General features: G+C 43.7%; 1 protein-coding gene and 1 long non-coding RNA gene across 2 annotated transcripts in view; both read left to right on the top strand.

Moving 5' to 3' along the window:
• LOC125283444 (zinc finger protein 75A-like) overlaps positions 1-9,029 on the top strand; it is a 45,269-nt gene extending 36,240 nt beyond the window's left edge. The window contains exons 2-8 of the mRNA XM_057315596.1: positions 2,060-2,255; positions 2,957-3,048; positions 3,498-3,624; positions 4,829-4,920; positions 5,205-5,331; positions 7,243-7,353; positions 7,530-9,029. Of these exons, the coding sequence (XP_057171579.1) occupies positions 2,159-2,255; positions 2,957-3,048; positions 3,498-3,624; positions 4,829-4,920; positions 5,205-5,331; positions 7,243-7,353; positions 7,530-8,125 (1,242 nt within the window). The 5' untranslated portion in view covers positions 2,060-2,158 and the 3' untranslated portion in view covers positions 8,126-9,029. The remainder of the gene's footprint in view (positions 1-2,059; positions 2,256-2,956; positions 3,049-3,497; positions 3,625-4,828; positions 4,921-5,204; positions 5,332-7,242; positions 7,354-7,529) is intronic.
• On the top strand, positions 3-2,053 carry LOC130544335 (uncharacterized). The gene is made up of 3 exons (XR_008960549.1): positions 3-137; positions 924-1,009; positions 1,599-2,053. It is a non-coding gene; the product is annotated as an uncharacterized LOC130544335 (long non-coding RNA).
• Positions 9,030-19,457: the final 10,428 nt, after the last annotated feature.

Here is a 19,457-nt window from a genome sequence, read left to right on the forward strand (position 1 = left end):
AGTCCGCTTCCGGCCGGGGCGCGGTGTCCATTGGGGCCCGGGCGGCGACGCGGTCCTGAGGGCCGGTGCTGAAGCGGGTCCTGCGCCTGGCGGGGCTCGCCTCGGAGCGGCGCGGGGCGGAGGGCGGCGGCCTGCAGGTGAGCCGGTGGCAGGCGGAGCGGCCGCAGCCCCGGAGCTCCGGAGGGAGCCCGGCCTCAGTGCGGCGGGCGGGGGCGAGGCAGCCATTGTCCTTGGGCGGCGGTGCTTCCGGGCCGGGTGGCCGCAGCCTGACGGCGGGAACGTGTCAGGGAGCCCTGCCGTCGGGCTCCGGAGGCCATCCTGTTGTCCGCCTTTGTACAGATGGCGTCGGGGCCGCGCCGGCCGGCTTTTCCGACTCGGTGGCCGGTGTTCCCGCGCCCCGGGGATCCGGGCGGTGCAGCCTTGGAGACATCGGCCTCTGCTGGTGCCGAAGCAAGGCAAACGTCCCGGTGCCCGCTGAACCTGCTGGGCGGCCAGCCATTTGGGAGTACCGTGGCATCCTGGTCGAATTTGGGTGCCGTTCCTGCGGGCTCACGCCAGGGAGAGCGAGGTCCCGAGACTCTGCTCAGTCTCGCCTCGAGGTCTAAATGGCCGTCGAAGAAAGGGAAGGTGGGCCGAAGGGTCATCCTCAACAGCACCAGCTCCCCTTCTCTCCTTCGTGACTGGCCTTTGGATAAGCGTTTTGTAAGCAAAGGTCAGCTGTGATTTTTTTGGGTCAAGTAAAGAGATTTAAAAACCCGGGAATGGATCTTGTGCGCCGTGCCCTTTGTGCTTCTTGCAGGGAAGTGTGAAGCAAGCCTGTTGAGCTTGTGGTTACTTAATCCGGGGATGCTGTGCGAGGAGAATAGGCCTGCTTTTTCCCCTAATTACTTTCCTTCTTCTCTGGTCTCACTTCTGTGTCCCAGCTCTCCTGCCAGTATTCGTACAGTGGGAAGGAGAATCTGGAATGTTCCACGCCCTGAGGGCTTCCTTCTTCACAAGAGGATGAAGGGTCAGAGAAGTTGGACCCCCTTCCGAGAGACAGAAGACTGGGATGACACACTAAAATTTAAGAGGAACTCAGAATATTCTCCTGATCCTCCCTTGGCATGGGGAAGCTGGGGTGGGAGGCACAACAATGAAGTCTTTGTATAATCCCCAGGCTCCTTCCAGCCAGAGGGTGTAAATGTTCTCACTGTCTACCCTTTCGTGAATGGTTATTTTTTGTAAAGGCCAGGTCCTCAGTGGGCATTTGTCTGTCAGTGAGCTGTGCCTTATTTCGAGTGGGTAATTGAAGAAGAAAGGGTCTGGCAGTGGATTCTTTAAAAAGAAAGTAGGGGCACCTGGGTGGCTCAGTGGGCTAATCGGCTGCCTTGCGCCAGGTGGTGATCTCAGGGTCCTGGAATGAAGTCCTGTGTTAGGCTCCCTGCTCGCTCCCTCGCTCTCTCTCTCTCAAATAAATAAAATCTTAAAAAAAAAAAAGAAAAGAAAAAAGGAAAGCAAGGCAGGATTTTTCTGTTCCATTTTTCTTGTGTTATGAGTAGTGAGTGGTAAAGTTCATGTGACTTTCTTACTGATGTGCACTTTTTTTCTCCTCTCAGTGTTTTAGGAAGAAGATCTTTTTATTGATTTTTATTTTATGCCGTACATGGTCTCAGTTGCTAAGAAAGGTGGTAATGGGTGAAAACTAGAAAAGTAGAAGACGGGAAACCACTAACGGAGGGTTCAAAGTGGAAGCCTGTCAAAACAGGAAGAGTACATGTAGTCCATGCAACCCTGCTAGTCTGTGCTTTGGTGCATGCAAATGGGTGGGAGCACGCGTGTCTGAGAGCTAGCAGTTGCCACAAGTTTTTTTTGTTTGTTTGTTACGGTTATTTCCCCAGGTTTTGTTGTTAATATCTTGTGGAAAATTGTTGTCCCAATAACTCCTTTCGTCTTTCATTAATTTTTCTTAGTGTTTCGTACTTCCTGCCATCTGTACTCAGATTTTTCTTTTTTCTACCACCAGCCCCCTAACCAGAAATAAGTTTTCTGGTAACAGATGAAGATTATTTATTTCTAGGGTGCCGTCCAAGAGCTTGGAAAAGAGGCTGTGCTCTTCAGACAAAGTGTAGATGTCACAGACTTCAAGAGGAAGGTGGCAGAGTCACAGCCAGTGGACATGTCCGACCATGATGAATTTTGGAATATACACCAGGGGCTGCAAGAACAACTGAGCTGGAATTCCTGTAAGGAAACTCAGCCTGTATGTGACACAGGTGTGGTGGGACATGATAATTACTAATTCCTAGGAACTGTGATAGGAATTTGTGTAATCAGAATGTTGTATTTTCTATGTGTTGATCACTGTAGATCTATAAAAAGACATTAGCAATTAGACGATAGTCCCAGGTGTCAGTAGAGTAGACAAGTTGTGGGTGAATTTGGACGTTGGCTTATGATACAGAAGTACCTCCACAATTGAACTCTGGTAATAACACCATGAACTCTGTTCTTTACAAAACTGGAGAGAATAGGAGCCATCTCATTCTCATAAAATAGAGAAGAAATTGAGTTCAGAAATGGGTTATCAGTGGCAGAATGTGAACACAGTTGTGTATCAGGAAAAAAAATAATGATTAAAAAAAATCATATCTTTTATTATACAATGGATTCCCTGAGTACTTCATTTTTAAATATGTATTACTTTTGCCTGATTGAGAACCATTTATTTCATGAGAGGAAATTAAAAAGTGTTTTTCTTTCATTAGGTCACTCCTGAAAATCGGGGAACCTATTTTAGGTGTCAGTTGATAATTTGGCTCTTATTTACAATGAGAAGGCTACTTGAAGACACCATACACACTTGCAAATGTATCCTCTCTCTGATAAAAGAATTGGTATCATCTGTATTTTAGAAATGGGGTGAGAATGTTCATAGAAGTGAGAGAAATTTCCTCTGGCTCTTTTCTACCCACAGCTGGGCCTGTTCACCAGATTCTAGCCTTTTCTGAGAAGACAAACACCAAACACCGGACAATGGCACCAGAATTCGTCTTGCCTGAGTCCCAGGTGAGCTGTGGAATCCAGCTGTTGAGGGCCGCTTTTCCCTGCTCCCCAGGACCCATACTGCCCAGCTCACAGGCATATTAGTCCCAGTGTTCTCTCTGGGGAACTGGGCACCTCCTAGCCTATTGATGATCCCTTGCTTCTTTCCGTTTTGCCTTCTTACTTTAAAAAAAAGTGGGTGCCTGGGTGGCTCAGTCAGTTGAGCGGCTGCCTTCGTCTCAGGTCATGATCCCAGGGTCCTGGGATATGGCCCTGCATGCTTCTCTCTCTCCATCCCCACCACCCTCCTTGTGCTCTCTCTTACTGTTTGTCTTTCTCTGTCAAATAAATTTTTTAAAAAGCCTTAAAAAAAAAGTACTATTAATTCCTGGATTGCTGGGGTCTTATTGGCCAGATGGTAGGGCTGTGTCTGTAGCAGCAAGTACTGAGCTGAAACCCATTATCTTCTTTAGAGCTTCTTGACATTTGAAGACGTGGCCATGTATTTTTCCCAGGAAGAATGGGAGTTACTGGATCCCACTCAGAAGGCCCTCTATAATGATGTAATGTGGGAAAACTATGAGACTGTCATCTCTCTAGGTAAAGAATCTCCCTCTCCCATTGGGTAGAAGTTGAGTGATCTGTCATGTTCTCTGCTTACTGGGAATGCATTCCTCTGAGAGGCTGTGTTCCAGTAACAGGTTGTTTCTCAGCTAGATGGTGTGTGGACGGGGGAAAGGTGTGTCCAGGTCACCTGGGGAGCTTTGTCCAGGTGCACATGGTCATTCCTTGTCCTAAAATTCTTGATCCCTTCCTCCCCTCCAAATCTGCTTTTTTTTTTTTTTTAACCTTTCTCATCCCCATATAAGGAACTATCATTTACCCACTATGTCACACCAGAAAAATACAGGGGCGCCTGTGTGGCACAGTGGTTGGGCGTCTGCCTTTGGCTCAGGGCGTGATCTCATCGTAATGGGATCAAGCCCCACATCAGGCTCCTCCGCTATGAGCCTGCTTCTTCCTCTCCCACTCCCCCTGCTTATGTTCCCTCTCTCGCTGACTGTCTCTCTCTGTCAAATAAATAAATAAAATCTTTAAAAAAAGAAAAAAAAAAGGAAAAAGAAAAATACAATCATCCTGAGCTGTAATTTTTCCATTACAAGCCACTACCAATGAATCACTGTCCATTTGGCTCCACCTTCATAGCGTAGGCACAGTGCAACCATATCTCATCCTTTTATTAAAGTCCTGATCAAATCATGAACTTTCTGTGCTGTAAATCTTAGGATGTCTTCTGACAAATTCAGAATAAAATCCATATTCCTTACTGAGGTACCCAGGAGCCTATAAGATGTGGTTGCTACTCACCTTCCTGCCCTCGTCTTTTTTCCACTGGTGTCTTTGTTCAGTCTTCTTTATACACACTGATTTTGCTGTTGCTTGAACTCACCAAGCTAATTTTTACCTTTCCATTTCATCTACTGGCACATTGGCTCTGAGTTCTACATTTTTAAACACCTCTAATTTTTGCTCAACTCAAAACATTTTATATGATATAAGAAAAAGTGAGATTTCCCTTTACTGACCACATGAAAACTAAAGACGGTCGACTGGGGAATTGGTTTGGGGGGTTATTAGATGCTCAATTCTTCTTTACTATGAGAAGGCCACTAGTGCGTATCACTTAACATTTGTAAATATGTCCCATATGTGTAAAGGAAACAGTATCTTCTATATTTTAGAAATGAGGTAAGGATGTTCATAGAAGTGAGAGAAATTTTTGTTGGCTCTTTTCTACCCACAGCTGTGCCTGTTCACCAGATTCTAGCCTTTTCTGAGAAGACAAACACCAAAGACTGGACAGTGGCACCCGAGCTCATCTTGCCTGAGTCCCAGGTGAGCTGTGCAATCCAGCTGTTGAGGGTCGCCTTTCCCTGCTCTCCAGGACCCACACTGCCCAGCTCACAGGCGTATTGGTCCTAGTTTTCTCTCTGGGGAACGGGGCACCTCCTAGGTTATTGATGATCCCTTGCTTTTTTCCTTTTTGCCTTCTTACTTAAAAAAAAAATTTTTTTTTAAATGTGCTATCAATTCCTGGAGTGCCTGGGTCTACCATGGGCCAAATGGTAGAGCTGCTCTGTAGTGTCAAGTACTGAGCTGAAGCCCATTGTCTTCTTTAGAGCTTCTTGACATTTGAAGAAGTGGCCATGTATTTTTCCCAGGAAGAATGGGAGTTACTGGATCCCACTCAGGAGGCCCTCTACAATGATGTAATGCGGGAAAACTATGAGACTGTCATCTCTCTAGGTAAAGAATCTTCCTCTCCCATTGGGTAGAAGTTGAGTAATCTGTCATGTTCTCCGCTTGCTGGGAATGTATTCCTCTATGTTCAGATAACAGGTTGTTTCTCAGCTAGATGGTGTGTGGACAGGGGAAAGGTGTGTCCAGATCACCTGGGGAGCTTTGTCCAGGAGCACACTCCATATGCTGTGTAGCTTTCCTGATTTATTTTTTCTCCTTCCCCAAATCTATTTTCATCTCTCTCTCCTCTCAGTATCATATCTCTATATCATAGTTAAGAAGGAACGTACAGTCATCCTTTCCTGTGATCTTGCCGTCCTACCGCATTTTAATGCATCACTGTCCTTTTGGCTCCACCTTCACAGTGTAGCCTGAGTGCGGCCGTGTCTCATCTCTTTGTGCTGTTAGCGTCCTGGCTTAAGCCAGCAGCATGTCTAACCAGACTGACCTGGGTACTTTCTGACTGGTGCCCCTGCCTCTTGCCCTCCCATGCTCTGTTTTCCACCCAGCAGCCAGAATCTTCTAAAAACCTGGTCAAATCATGACATTTCCTGTTTCAGACCTTATGATGACTTCTCATCACATTCAGAGTAAAATCCACACCTTACTGAAGTGCTTAGGATCCTCCAGGATCTGACCCTACTCACCACCCTGCCCTCATCTGCTGCCACTTGTGCCCTTGCTCATTCCTCTTGAGCCTTACCGATCTTTGTGTTTCTTGAACTTGCCACGGTCATTTCTACTTTCCCTTTTCCTCTGCCTGGCACACTTTTCTGCCACATGGCAAAACTCTCACTTTCACATTCCTGCTGCAATATCAGTTTTTCAAAGAGGTCGTCCGTACTACCTCATCTAAAATAGCTTCAGAAAAGCAAAATCTTAAATGCTGAGTTATCCTGCTTTAGTTTTCCTTAGAATATTTATCACGTGCTGACAACCTTGTTATTTATTGCTGTTGGGTGAGCTCCCATGAGATCAGAGTGCTTTTGGCTTCATCACCACTATATCATTAGCCCAAAGAGGGTTCCTGGCACATGATAGCCACTCAGTACGTGTTGATTGAATGATCGAGTGATGATTACTTCCCCCACTTGGCAGTGTATTTAGAAAAGTTTCATTAAGTGATTCTGGTCTGTTTCTTCGATCTGGACAAGAACCAGTAAGCTATAGGAGTGGGAGGAATCTTTCCTAATCCACTGTGTGGTGCTAAAGAGCTAAGTAAGAAGTAGGGGCCCCTGGGTGGCTCAGTTGATTAAATATTTGACTCTTGATTTCAGCTCAGGTCACAATCTTATGGGTCATAAGATCAAACGGTCTGTCGGGCTCCACACTCCAAGGGTTGTCTGCTTGAAGATTCTCTTCCTCTGCCCCTCCCCCCACTTGTGAGCTTTTGCACCTGTCTGTGCACTGTCTCTTTCTCGCTCTCTCTAAATAAATAAATGTATCCTAAAAAAAAAAAAAAGAGTTTAGTAAGAAGTTACTGTTATGACAGGAATCACTAGTGCGTATGATATGCAGCCCCTGACCTTCACCTTGCTGTGCTAGACTTGAGCTAATCCTAAGGAATTAATAGGACTAACCTGTACTCCCTGCAGACTCCTGGGTTTGGTTCAACCTTGTTCAAATATAGGGTAATCTTGGTGGCAGAAGAGGGGCACTGTAGATGGATTCCCACGCCCTTTTCCTCTCCATGGGTCTAGCTTGGGTTTATTTCTCAGTCTCCACATTGTGCATCCACCCACGAATGCAGTATAGTATAAACCTGAAACCAGATAGGGGAGTCTACCCATTTGACCATTTTGGATAACACACTGTAAACTGTCCTTTGCTCTTCCTGAAATAGTGTGGAGTTGGTGGATAATTGTTGAGTGGCTAGTTGGGTTGCCAGGCCTTGACCTCCTTTTTTCCATTTCACAGCGTTATTTGTGCTTCCCAAACCTAAAGTGATCTCCTATCTAGATCATGGGGAAGAGCCATGGGTTCAAGGGCCCTTGGAGTTCAAGAACAGTCCTGGAGACCTGCCTGCAGGTAAATATACCTTGGGAAGAGGACAAATGTGCATTTGATAGCAACCTTTGCAGGGACTTAGCATTTAAAATTCTGCTATCTGTGTTTTATAAGTTGGTAATCATTGAATTTTTCTCTCCATTCCTGTGGTTTTGCTCTGCCATGCAGTTGGCTGATTGTTATGTTTATTCCCACAGGGTTAAAGGTCAAAACTGTCACTGAAAACCATCAGCCCGTATGTCTTTCTGACTTAGAAATACAAGCACCGGGAGACATAGTCTCCAAAAAGACCCGAGTGAAAGTTCCCCAGAAAACAACAGGTAAAGAAAATCATGGTGATACACACAGGATGGGGAAATGGCATCAAGAGTTTCCAGTTAATCAAACAAAGGAACTTTCAATCTGGGAAGAAGAGCTGCAGAGACTTATGGATCTTCACAAGAAAGCCCGTGCAGTAGAGAAGCCTTTTACATGCCAAGAGTGTAGGAAAAACTTCAGACTTACCTCTGATCTTACTAAACACAAAAAAATTCACACGGAAGTGAAGCCGTATAAATGTCAACATTGTGGTAAGAGCTTTAGAGGGAAATCAGATCTTAATAAGCACATAACAATACACCAAGGAATAAAACCATATAAATGCTCCTGGTGTGGGAAAAGCTTCAGTCAAAATTCAAATCTGCGTACACACCAAAGAACTCACACTGGAGAGAAACCCTTTATGTGTTATGTATGTGGAAAGAAATTCAGTCAGAACTCCCACCTTAGTAAACACCGGAGAACCCACATGTAACATAAGCATGAGAAACTTCAGAAGCAGTCCAGCCTTATATACCAGAAACACCACCACTGAACAGAAGCCTATCCAGTGTCCTTGGTCTCAAGAAATTCACCAAGTAGTGCTTAACCCTGAGGTTTATGAAAAATAAATTATGAAGCATGAATAATTCATCAGTGGAAAATTTGGTGATATAAACACGTTTCTCAGAAAGGAATCAAGGTTGACTCTGCAGGGGATGCGTTAGTTCTGTACTAATTGCATTTTTACTAATAAATCTTCAGGGAATTCCTAACAAGAAAGATGGTCAAAGAATATTCTGAGTACAGAATGTACTATTTCATGATTGTACCTGGCAATTAGCAAATTCAGCTCAAATAGCAAATACACCCATGAATTAATCAGTCTTCTGTGATCATCACGTTGTTGGTTTTACATTGATCTCCCAGTCGCTTTAAACACATGGTAGACACATTTGTAGCATGGTCTTCCAAAACAAGAAAGAATAACATGCATGTTTAATTGGATATCATTGCCTTCAGGGTAGTGGGCTTACCAATTTCAAGAGTCCTATGGGGCAAAAATGAGTTCTGTCAAGTTTTCCAAGAACCAGATTGGATTTTCTTCCTCTCCTTTGTCATTGGACACTCTTCCCCAAGTTGGAGTTCCATCTTGAACATTTTAGCTCTTCAATCCTTTTAGCACCATTTTTACTGTGATGAAATGCTATTTACCTCATTACTAGGGAATCTGCCAGAAGAAGTAATAGTGCACTAACTTACACCTCTCGTTGGTGGTGGTTGATAGAGGAAAATACCAAGATCATATGGAAACGGGTTGCAATTTTTAGCCATGGATTATGTATTACATGTAAAAAAGATTGTCTGCAATAAAAGAAATAGACATTTTTCCCCTCTCACAATGTCAACCATAAATATTAGTACTTTCCCAGGTTCTAAATGGTAATTTATGGAAATTCAGAATCAAATCAGGTTTTTGTTTATAAGAACAAAGAGGGTTGTTTGGGAACTGGAGTGTGTGCTGCAGGCGGGATGTTGTTCACTGGGTGTGGCAGAACATTGGGTTTCCAAGAGGAAAGGTTTGGGAATCGATGCTGAGCGGTGGGCGGGGATGCGTGAATCTGCATTCCTGTTGGTTGTCTTACACTGTAAACTTACTAAGCAGGCAGGGTGTCTGTCTCTGTCTCTGTTTTGTACACGGCATTTAACAGCCTTAGGTGACAAATGATAGATGGCTGAACATCTCTGTGGGCTGTGGATCTTCTTAGAACTCTTGTCTATGACAGTGACTCCCAAGTGTTCCTGTTAGAGCTTTTGGGTAGTTTTGGGAAGGGGGTTAAATGATCTCTCCCAAATACCTTATAAACGATGAAGTTGAGGCTCAGATACGGGGACTTGTTCAAGACCCGAGTGCTAGTGGTCTGTTGGCTGTCAGCTCGCTGCGTCGGGAGGCCTGAAGGCGGGATTAGCGGGATTAGCAGGATGTGTACATTATCCCTGCAGGGCCAGGCTGGGTGCCATTGTGCTGTATCTCCTTCTAACTTAGAAAAGCGCTTAGGTCTCCGTGTGTTCTGTGAAAGAGAGAAAAGTATTTCAACTCAGGGTTATTCTAGAGATCAGAGGGATTGGCGAAAGAAAAGCCCCTCACAGCCTGGCCAGTGGTAGATGCTCGACCAGCGTGCATTTGTTTCCCTTTCCCCTGCTCCCCAGGGTTGTGCTGGGCAGACTGACTGCAGTAAAGAAGCAGTTGTGTTTATGGCTATTTTCAGCTCCTTTCGGGAGTTGAGCAGTGCTGGTGGTGATTATGCTCAGTTGATTTGGTCCTTGGCTTCAGTACTTTATGGTGTAAGTCACCTGAGCTGTGGGTCTGGTGCCCTCAGCAAGATGTTATTTTCTTCCCCCAGATGAACTACACCAAGTATTATTCCTTAGGCACAGCCAACTCTGAAGCTCTCATCTGCATAGCTGTTACCCATCACCCTCTTCCTTAGGCTTGAGGTATTCTGTCTCATCCCGGGATACATGTGGACATCTTCGTGCTACGTTCATTCAATTTCGTGTGGGCCTCTTATGTGCCCAGGCACTGTTCTAGACTGGGAATATAGTAGTGAACAAAAGAGCTAAAGATACACTCTCACGGGACTTGCGTTCTAGTGAAGAGTGTAAAGAAGAGTGGTTATAGTTTTCTGCTCCTTGCAGTTCGGGTCATAGGATAGTTGTGGGTAATGCGTTGTGAGCAGAAGCCCCACTTCTGGGCTGAAGCCTTTATTGCTGCAGGACTCTAGTGCCCTTCCTGGCTCGGTTGTGGAAGCCCATACAGAAAGAGGTCACAGGGCCAAAGTAGTCTGGAGTGCTGAGCCCCCATATGGAGCGCGGTTGTCCTGGGAAGTCCCTCAGACCTGTGATGGACTTCATGGGAATGAGAAATAAACTTCCGTTAAACTACCGAAATGTCGGCGTCGTGTCTTTCTGCAGCGTAACCTGGCCTGTCTACGTAGAGGCAGCTGTTCTGCTAGAGCTCTGGAACATTTCTGTGTCAGTCCGCGTGGACTTTGGCCCTCAGAAGAGCTGCGCCTTCCTGTAGATGCTCCACTGAGGTCATGTGACACTGATAGGCACACTGAGGAGCTTACGCGACTAGGTGATAGGAGAGACTGAGACAAGTCCAGGTTGGTCAGTTTTTCAAGGGGACAGAGCAACCATCCCTCCCTCTCTGGCTTCCTTCCCCTTCCCTTGCTCTCTGTTCCTCTGTGCTCCACTGCTTTTCTACGTAAGATGTGTTTCTGTTGATCAGTGGACGACAGGGTAGTGGTTGCCTTTCGTTCTCCTGTGAGTGCAGTAAGCAATCGTTTGGTAACTACCCTTCTCATACCTTCTGTGAGTTGGCCTCAAAAAACACAGGACATAGGGCAGAAGCAGATTTGTCCTGATTGGTGTAGAGAGGAAGGTGACTGCCGCCTTGGACTAAGCGGTGGTAGTGGGGAGGAAGTGATGCAGGAAAGCAGGAGCAGGACGTTGCAGTTGAGGACTGAGGAGCCTCTATGGGGAACGTTTGCATAGCCAAGAACCAGCAGTGCAGTGTTGCACAACTCATGCTTGGAATGTGGACATCGGAAGAAGGAATTTCTGTAGCTTTGTCACAGGGATGAGAGCAGGTTACCGAAAAGGCAACATAAAATCTATTTAGGCTTGGTTTATTTTTTGTTACAGATGCTATTTCAGAGAGCTTGTGAGAGCTCAAGCCTGAGCGGGGGAAGGGGCAGAGGGAGAAGCAGACGCCTGCTGAGCAGGGAGCTCGGTGTGGGGCTGGATCCCAGGACCCCGGGATCATGGCCTGAGCCGAAGGCAGACGCTTAACCTACTGAGCCACCCAGGCGCCCCTATTTAGGCTTGGATTAAAGATGAAGTGCAGCACACAACCTTAAGTTTAGCCTGAAACGTTAGTATTAAAGTTCTCAGAAATGTCTTTTATAGTCACATGATTCTAGGACAAACCAGAAGGTGCATCATTTCAGGTGGTTCAGGTAACAGCCTGACAGTGGCTCCAGGCTTGGTTCTGAGAACTGGATCAGTGACCAGTGTAACCCCCAAATCCTTATCCCCTTTCTCTGCACTGTGGCACAGTGTGGGGACTGTGCCAGACCCAGAGTTCTCCCCACCGTTAAGCAGACTCCATGTGGACCCTCAAGCTGATCTTGGGAGCCTCTGCTGTCTTAGCTGGGGGGAAGGACAGGAGGAGAGCTTGGAACCAAGCTAAAAGTGCTAGGGTTGCGGCGCCTGGGTGGCTCAGTTGTTGAGTGTTTTCCTTTGGCTCAGGGCTTGATCCGAGAGTCCTGGGATCGAGCCCCACATCAGGCTCCTCCGCTGGGAGCCTGCTTCTTCCTCTCCCACTCCCCCTGCTTGTGTTCCCTCTCTCGCTGGCTGTCTCTCTGTTAAATAAATAAATAAAATCTCAAAAAAAAAAAAAAAGTGCTAGGGTTGATCAGCTTTTGGAACCATGAGAAGAGTGTTTCATTGCCCTGGAGAGCTTGAGAGCAAGAATGCTGAGCGGCCTTTTCGATCCAGCTGGACAGTTGGGATAACACAGAAGGTTTGAGTCACTCCACGGACAGGTGTTTACTGACCACCCTTTGCATTTCCTGGCTGGTTGCACTCTCGTGTAATGGGTCAAGGCTGCCTGTTACTTTGCTCTCTGGGTTTTACCCTCTGGTGCTTAGAGTGGATTCTTCGCTGAACGGCTCCCGTTGCTTCTGTGGGTTCTCGCCTGAATGGAGTCTCGAGTAGTCTCAGTGGAGGCTTTGTTCACACTTAGTGTTTCCAGGGTTGTTTCCACAACATACTTGGACTAAAGCGTATTGTGTTACTAAATCTTTTCCACACTTGTCACCTTTATCATGTCTTTCTTGTGTGGCTTCGGTGGGGAGCAGGGCCGGAGTCTCTTGAAGCGTCCGCCAGTGTGGCTTATGTGCAGCTTTTCCTTCGTGTGTGAATCCCCAGTAGACAGTGGTACTGGGCTATTGTGAAGTGCTTTCTGCAGTCCAGTGTCCATGAGGCTTTTCTCCTTGACCCACCCGACCCACCCACATCTGAGGACGCCTGCACTTCCCTTTAAAGCAGTCACCCCATTTCTCATGAGAGGGATCAAGCACACTTTCAGATTTAGCAAAAGTGTCAGAGGTGCTTCTCCCTTACACCACAGCAGGACGATGACTGTGGAGTTGCAGTGATCTTGACACATAAGCTTTATAGTATTTAAATGCTTTGCACCTGTAAAGAAAAACTTAGAGAGCTTACTGTTGAATTTTTTAAGCAAATGATAGGTTTCAAATATAATTTTCACACTAAGCATTTTTCCATTAAGTTTATGAACAACTAAACAGTGTCAGAGCATTTGAAGAAAAAAAGTGAAGCATCTTTAATATTAATAAGGTAAAAGTAAAATGTGTTTAACTTTAGTAAAGTTTTCTTTAAAAATATTAGTAGCTTAAGAAGCAATAGTTCATGGAGGAGAGTGAGGAATGGGTTTTTAAAAATATTTCCTTCATCCTTTAGCTATGGTGGGGGAGCATTAGCCCTCGTTAAAGCTATTTATCATCCTTAAAGGAGAAGCTTGTATTGCCAATCTTATTCTTTCAATGAAGAGGCGCTTTTGCAATATTCAGTTCTATGATCTCTCTAAAACTCCCACATTTTAAAATCCAAACTTGCACAAGGGCTCTCTCTTCCTTTTACTTATGTACCAGTCATACCTGCTCTCGTCACTCTGAGCACTGTGTATATTTCCATCATACCATGTATCACCACTTAGAGTTATTTGGTTTGGTTACATGTTTTTGTCTCTCTTCCCCCATTAAAATGTAAGCATGAGGAGGGCAGGGGCTGTGTCTTGTGCAGCCTTGAGTCTTTATTGTCAAGCACAAGACTGACACATCATCATATGTAATAGACAGAAGAATGGAATATTACAAAGGTGAGAAACTGCCGTGGCCACCTCCACATTAACTTCAGTTACTCGGAGCATTCACTGGCTCAGTTATCTTCCTTCTTGAAGTATCAAGTGGTTCATTGATTGTGATGACCATGAGTCCTTGTCTTGCTCTTTACAGAAGAGGTGGAAAAAAGAGCATCAAGTCCTCTGAAGGATCACACAGAGTATTATTTGTGGGGGACCTATGAATATCCAAGGCTATCATTTTATCCACATGAATGCTCAAACTCAAAGCTCAAGGATCTTCCCCCTGGAATAGGAAAACTGGATTCCATGTACACTGCAGGAAAATCACCTCCATTCACGTTCTCCTCTGGGCACATCCCTGCAATGTCTGCTCTCCAGCGTTTGCGTTACTGGTAATAAGGGCCTTGAATGCTCACACAGACCTAGTGGTCTTGCAAGTACTCGGGCCTCTCCTGCTATGGAGGATGTAGGTAGAAGGATCTGGAAAGGACCTCAGAAATCTGTCCTGTCAGTAAGTCCCAAACTGGTACTCAGAAAACAAGTGTCTATGAGATGTGCAGAGATGTTCCATGAAAAAAGTATTCTTATCCAAGTAAATTTGGGGATGATGGGTTAGAATATAGTGAATGTTTTGCTATAGGAAGATTTCTCAGAGCATTTATGTTTAAATGTGTAGTGTGAAACTCAGGGTGGGGTAGTCAAAGTAGAGGAGCATAAGCACGCAGAATACCAGCCCTCTTGGACTGTGGAGGCCCTTGTGGTGGTGCTTTTGTGTGCAACACCCTCACCTAACAACTCTCAAGATTGTTTTTGGAACACCAGTTTTGGGAACACATACCTAGTTAATCCTTTCACCATTATTGAAACCTGGGAGAATAACTGATTTAGTAGGACAAAACTACTTCCCATGATATGTGACTCACAATTTATTATCCTTTTCTTCCATACCACACAGCTTCTCAGTTAGTGGTACAGGCATCATTATTACATAGCTTTGGAAGCTGAAGTTTCAGATCCCATGGCTACCTATTGCAGACAGTAGACTAGGACCTGTGCATCCTCCTTCTAGGAGATGACTTGGAGAATTCTCCTTTGCAAGGGCCCGGCAGAAGAATTCACTTCTCCAAAGTCAACATGAGCAATTGTGTTTGGGATCTTCTATAGCTATTAGAAGGTCCACTGTTTTAGCAAGAACAATATCAATAGCTTCCAACATCTGCCATGGCAAAGAGTACTTTGCAAATGGGATTGGATAATGGCACTTCAGTTTTACGGAAGCCATTGATACCAGGCTATGGTGAAGGATCAACCCAGTATAACAACTCTCAACTTAAAAGCTTGTCTTACAGGATCTCATTCATCTATGCTACTTGCCAGGAGGAGTGAAGAACAGTGATCATCGGTCCCATCTGAGAGAGCAGGTATATAAGACAAATGTCAGGAAGTGATTGTATTAAGTTGTGTTGAAGAAGATGCAGGGAGAAAGTTGAGGATTTCTGGTTCCTACTTCAGATACAGCAAGGTCCTTTGATTATGAGAGCTCCAGGAAGAAATCAAATTCTTGTCCCTGCAGTTGGGGAATAGGATTTAAGAATCAGGGCTCCTGGCTGACCATTATTATGCATTCTTCCCCTTTAGCTCTCTGAGACAGCCTGCTGGTTCTCCATTCCACCACCACCCTGACCACTCATATCAGCCCTCAGTATTTCAGAAGGAAGAGAAGGAGAGACTGGGGCAGTGACATCTAGGGAAATGCTCTCTTGATTAAATGTTGATCTCTTACCTGTCTCTCCAAGGGCTAAAATCCCTTATTAGGGATGGTGTCTTGTTCTCAGAAAGAAACCTGTTTTTTTTTTTTTTTTTTTTGATAATCCTGTAGAGTTAACCAGAATGCTATGTCCTCCAAAATCATTTATTGTTCCTGTACACAGTCTGAGGCCTGGAAACAGCCCTTCCTCTAACCATTCTCAGGCTCAAAGGGGTCTGAGACTTGCAGGAGAGTAACAGGAACAGCTATGCCATTTTGCATTCCCATCAGCAATGAATGAAAGTTCTTTTTCCTCCACATCTTTGCTAGCAATTGTTATCAGTGGTTTTGGATTTTCACCATTCTGATAGTTGTATAGTGTTAAATTGTTTTAATTTGCAGTTCCCTAATGACATATGATGTGGAGCATCTTTTCATCTGTGAACCTTGTTTGGTGAGGTGCCTGTTGAGATCTTTGCCCATTTTTATTGGGTTGTTCATTTTCTCATTTTTGCATTTTAAGAGTTCTTCACATAATTTGTATAACAGTCCTTTATCAGATATGTCTTTTTTTTTTTTTTTAAGTAAGCTCTACACCCAACGTGGGGCTTGAACTCACGATCCCAAGATCAAGAGTCGCATGTTCTGGGGCCCCTGGGTGGCTCAGTCAGTTAAGCATTTGACTCTTGATTTCAGCTCAGATCATGATCTCAGTATTGTGAGATTGAGCCCAGCGTCAGGCTCTGGGATGGTCATGGAGCCTGCTTAGGATTCCCTCTGTCCCTCTCCCTCTGCCCCTCCCCTTCCCCATCTAAAAAGAATGAGAGAGAATATCTCATGTTCTCCCGAGCCAGCCAGACACCCCTATCAGATGTCTTTTGCAAATTTTTTCTCCCACGCTGTATCTTGTCTTCTAATTGTTTGACAGTGTCTTTGCAGTGTAGAAGTTTTTAATCTTAATGAAGTCCAGCTTATCACTTATTTCTTTCATGAATTGTGTATTTTGTTATCTGAAAAGTCATCACCAAACCCAAGGTCATCTAGGTTTTCCCTTATGTTATCTTCCATGAGTTTTATTGTTTTGTATTTTATATTTAGGTTTAGAATCCATTGTTTTTAAGATTTTATTTGTCAGAGCACAAGCAAAGGGAGCGGCAGGCAGAGGAAGAAGCAGGCTCCCCGCTGAGCAAGGAGCCCCACGTGGGACTCAATTCCAGAACCCTGGAATCAGGACCTGAGCTGAAGGCAGGCACTTAACTGACTGAGCCACCCATGTGTCCCAGGTTTAGAATCCATTTTGAGTTAATTTTCTGAAGGCTGTAAAATCTGCACCTAGATTTCGTTTTTCTTTTTCTTCTTTCCTTTCTTCCTTTTTTTTTTTTTTTTGTATGTAGATGTCCTCTTTCAGTACCATTTGTTGAAAAGACAATCTATTCTTCATTTTATTGTCTTCACTCCTTTGTGAATAATCAGTTGGCCATATTTATGGAGTTTTTTTTCTGGGCTCTCTATTTTGTTCCATTGATCTATTTGTTTATTTTTTCACCATTACCACATTGTCTTGTAGATTGAGAGTAATTCACTGTTGGGTAATGACAGTCATCCAACTTTGTTCTTTCCATATTTTATTGGTTATTCTGGGTCTTTGGGCCATATGTATTTTAAAATAATTTCATTAGCACCCACAGAGTAACTTGCTGGGATTTTTATTGGGATTCCATTGAATCTACAGATCAAGTTGTGAAGAAATACCACTGGACAATACTGAGTCTTCCTATTCATGAACATGGAATATCTCTCCATTTATTATTTTTTATCTCTTTCATCTTGTAGTTGTCTTCATATATATATTTGTTTTTGGTATTTACAAGATGTACAAACCATATTATTTTACTAATGTAAATGGTATTTTGTTTTTAATTTCAAATTACAATTGTTTATTATTAGTGTATAGGAAAGTGATTGACTTTTGTATAGTAATCTTGTAACCTGCAACTTTGCTACAAATGCTTTATTAGTTCCAGGAGATTTTTGTTGTTATTTTTTGGGGGTTTTACACATACATGATCATGTCATCTGTAAACACAGACCATTTTATTTATTCTTTCTCAATCTGTATACCTATTATTTCTTTTTTTTTTGTCTTATTGAATTACATAGGGCTTCCAGTATGATATTGAAGAGGAGTGGTGAGAGGGGATATTCTTACTGTGTTCCTGATCTTAATAGGAAAGCTTCTAGTTTCTCACAAGTAGGTACAATATTGGTTGTATGAAATTTTGGCAAGTTTTTTTAAATCGGGTTGAAGAAATTCCCCTGTGTTCCTAGTTTGCTGAATTTTTAAATCATGTATCAGTGTCGGACTTTGCTAAATGCTTTTTCTGCATCTACTGATATGATCATATGATTTTTATTCTTTAGCCTGTTGATGTGATGGATGACATTTTAATATATTTTTAAATATTGAACCAGCCTTGTATACCTGGAATAAGTCCCACTGTATAATTCTTTTTTAAAGATTTATTTATTTTAGAGAAAGACAGAGCACAGGGGGAAGGGGCAGAGAGTGAGAGAGAATCTAAGCAGACTCCATGCTGAGCATGGAGCCTGATGCAGGGCTCGATCTCATGAGCCTGAGATCATGACCTGAGCCAAAACCAAGAGTCAGACATTCAACCAACTGCACCACCCTCACTATCTAGTTCTTATTATACATTGTTGGATTTGATTTAGTAGTATTTTATTGAGGATTTTTGAGTTGATATTCTTGAGAGATACTGATTTGTAGGTATCTTTTTTGGTAATTTTTTTTTCTGGTTTTTGGTATTATGGTAATGCTTGCCTCATAGAATTCCTCACCACTATTCCCATCCTCTCTAGACACTGCTTATCCTTTCATTAAGGTCATCTTTCACCTCCACAGACTATCCAGGTCCCTGTTCTCTGACCATAGCTTTATATCTGTATTTCAGTTTTATAACATGTCTTTCAATGCCCTCTATTCTATTGTATTGGGAACTTTACATGTGGAGAGTTTAGCAGACATTTGTTGACTGCCTCTTAGCATCCATTTTCCCTTGCCTCTCTCCCAACAACACTGATTCCATTTTGAGATCTGTGAGCTTCCTGACCCTGATTTCTAGGAGTGAAGAATGTGACCTAACCTAAGTTAATAAAAGAGAATTCTACCTCTGTGGTTGGAAGATGGCTCAGTGTTAGGCATATGACCTTGAGCTCGTCCCATCAGGACTTTTGTTGGAAATGCTAGAACAAATCCGGCTCTTGCTGGATGATACATGTAACCCAGTGGTTGTTAGCAGTTTTCCTGAAAGTAGGAGAAATGTGAGCCTTAGATTGAAACCAACCACCATAGAAGGCAGAGCAGAGTGATATATATTCAGTCCTGGTGACACCACTGAGCTGCAGGATCAAGCATCATCTGATACCTCGAACTGCCCTTGACTTTTTAGCTGCATGAATCTATAATTTCCCTTTACCGTTTAAGCCAGTGTACATTGGAGTTTCTGTTCTTTATAACTGAAAGAATCCTAATACATAGAGAAATAACTGATATATAGAGGTAGGAGATGAAGAATCCTTTTATATACACCTATTTGAAAGTTTCCATTATGGAAATTATTAAACATACATAAAAGTAGAGTAATATGATGAACCCCCGCGTAGGCTTCAACATTTTGCCAATCTTGTTTCATTTATCCCCTGCAGTTTTTTTGTTTTTATTCTGTTAGTTTTGTTAGAGTTTTTTGTTTAGAAGCATTTTAATTTTTTAATTTTATTTTTTTAATATTTTATTTATTTATTTGAGAAAGAGCACAAATAGGGGAGGGGCAGAGGGAGAAGCAGACTCCTGCTGAGCTGGGAGCCCAACGTGGAGCTTGATCCCAGGACCCTGGGATCATGACCTGAGCTGAAGGCAGATGCTTAACTAACTGAGCCACCCAGGCACCCCTATTTTTTATTATTTTTTAAAGTAATCTCTGCACCCAACGTGGGGCTCAAACTCACGACCCTGAGACGTAGAGTCACATGCTCTACTGACTGAGCCAGGCAGGTGCTGCTTGGAAGTATTTCAGAGGAAAGCTCAGACATTACAACATTTCACCC

This window comes from Ursus arctos, unplaced genomic scaffold, assembly GCF_023065955.2.
Source record: "Ursus arctos isolate Adak ecotype North America unplaced genomic scaffold, UrsArc2.0 scaffold_2, whole genome shotgun sequence".
Taxonomy (NCBI): Eukaryota; Metazoa; Chordata; class Mammalia; order Carnivora; family Ursidae; genus Ursus; species Ursus arctos.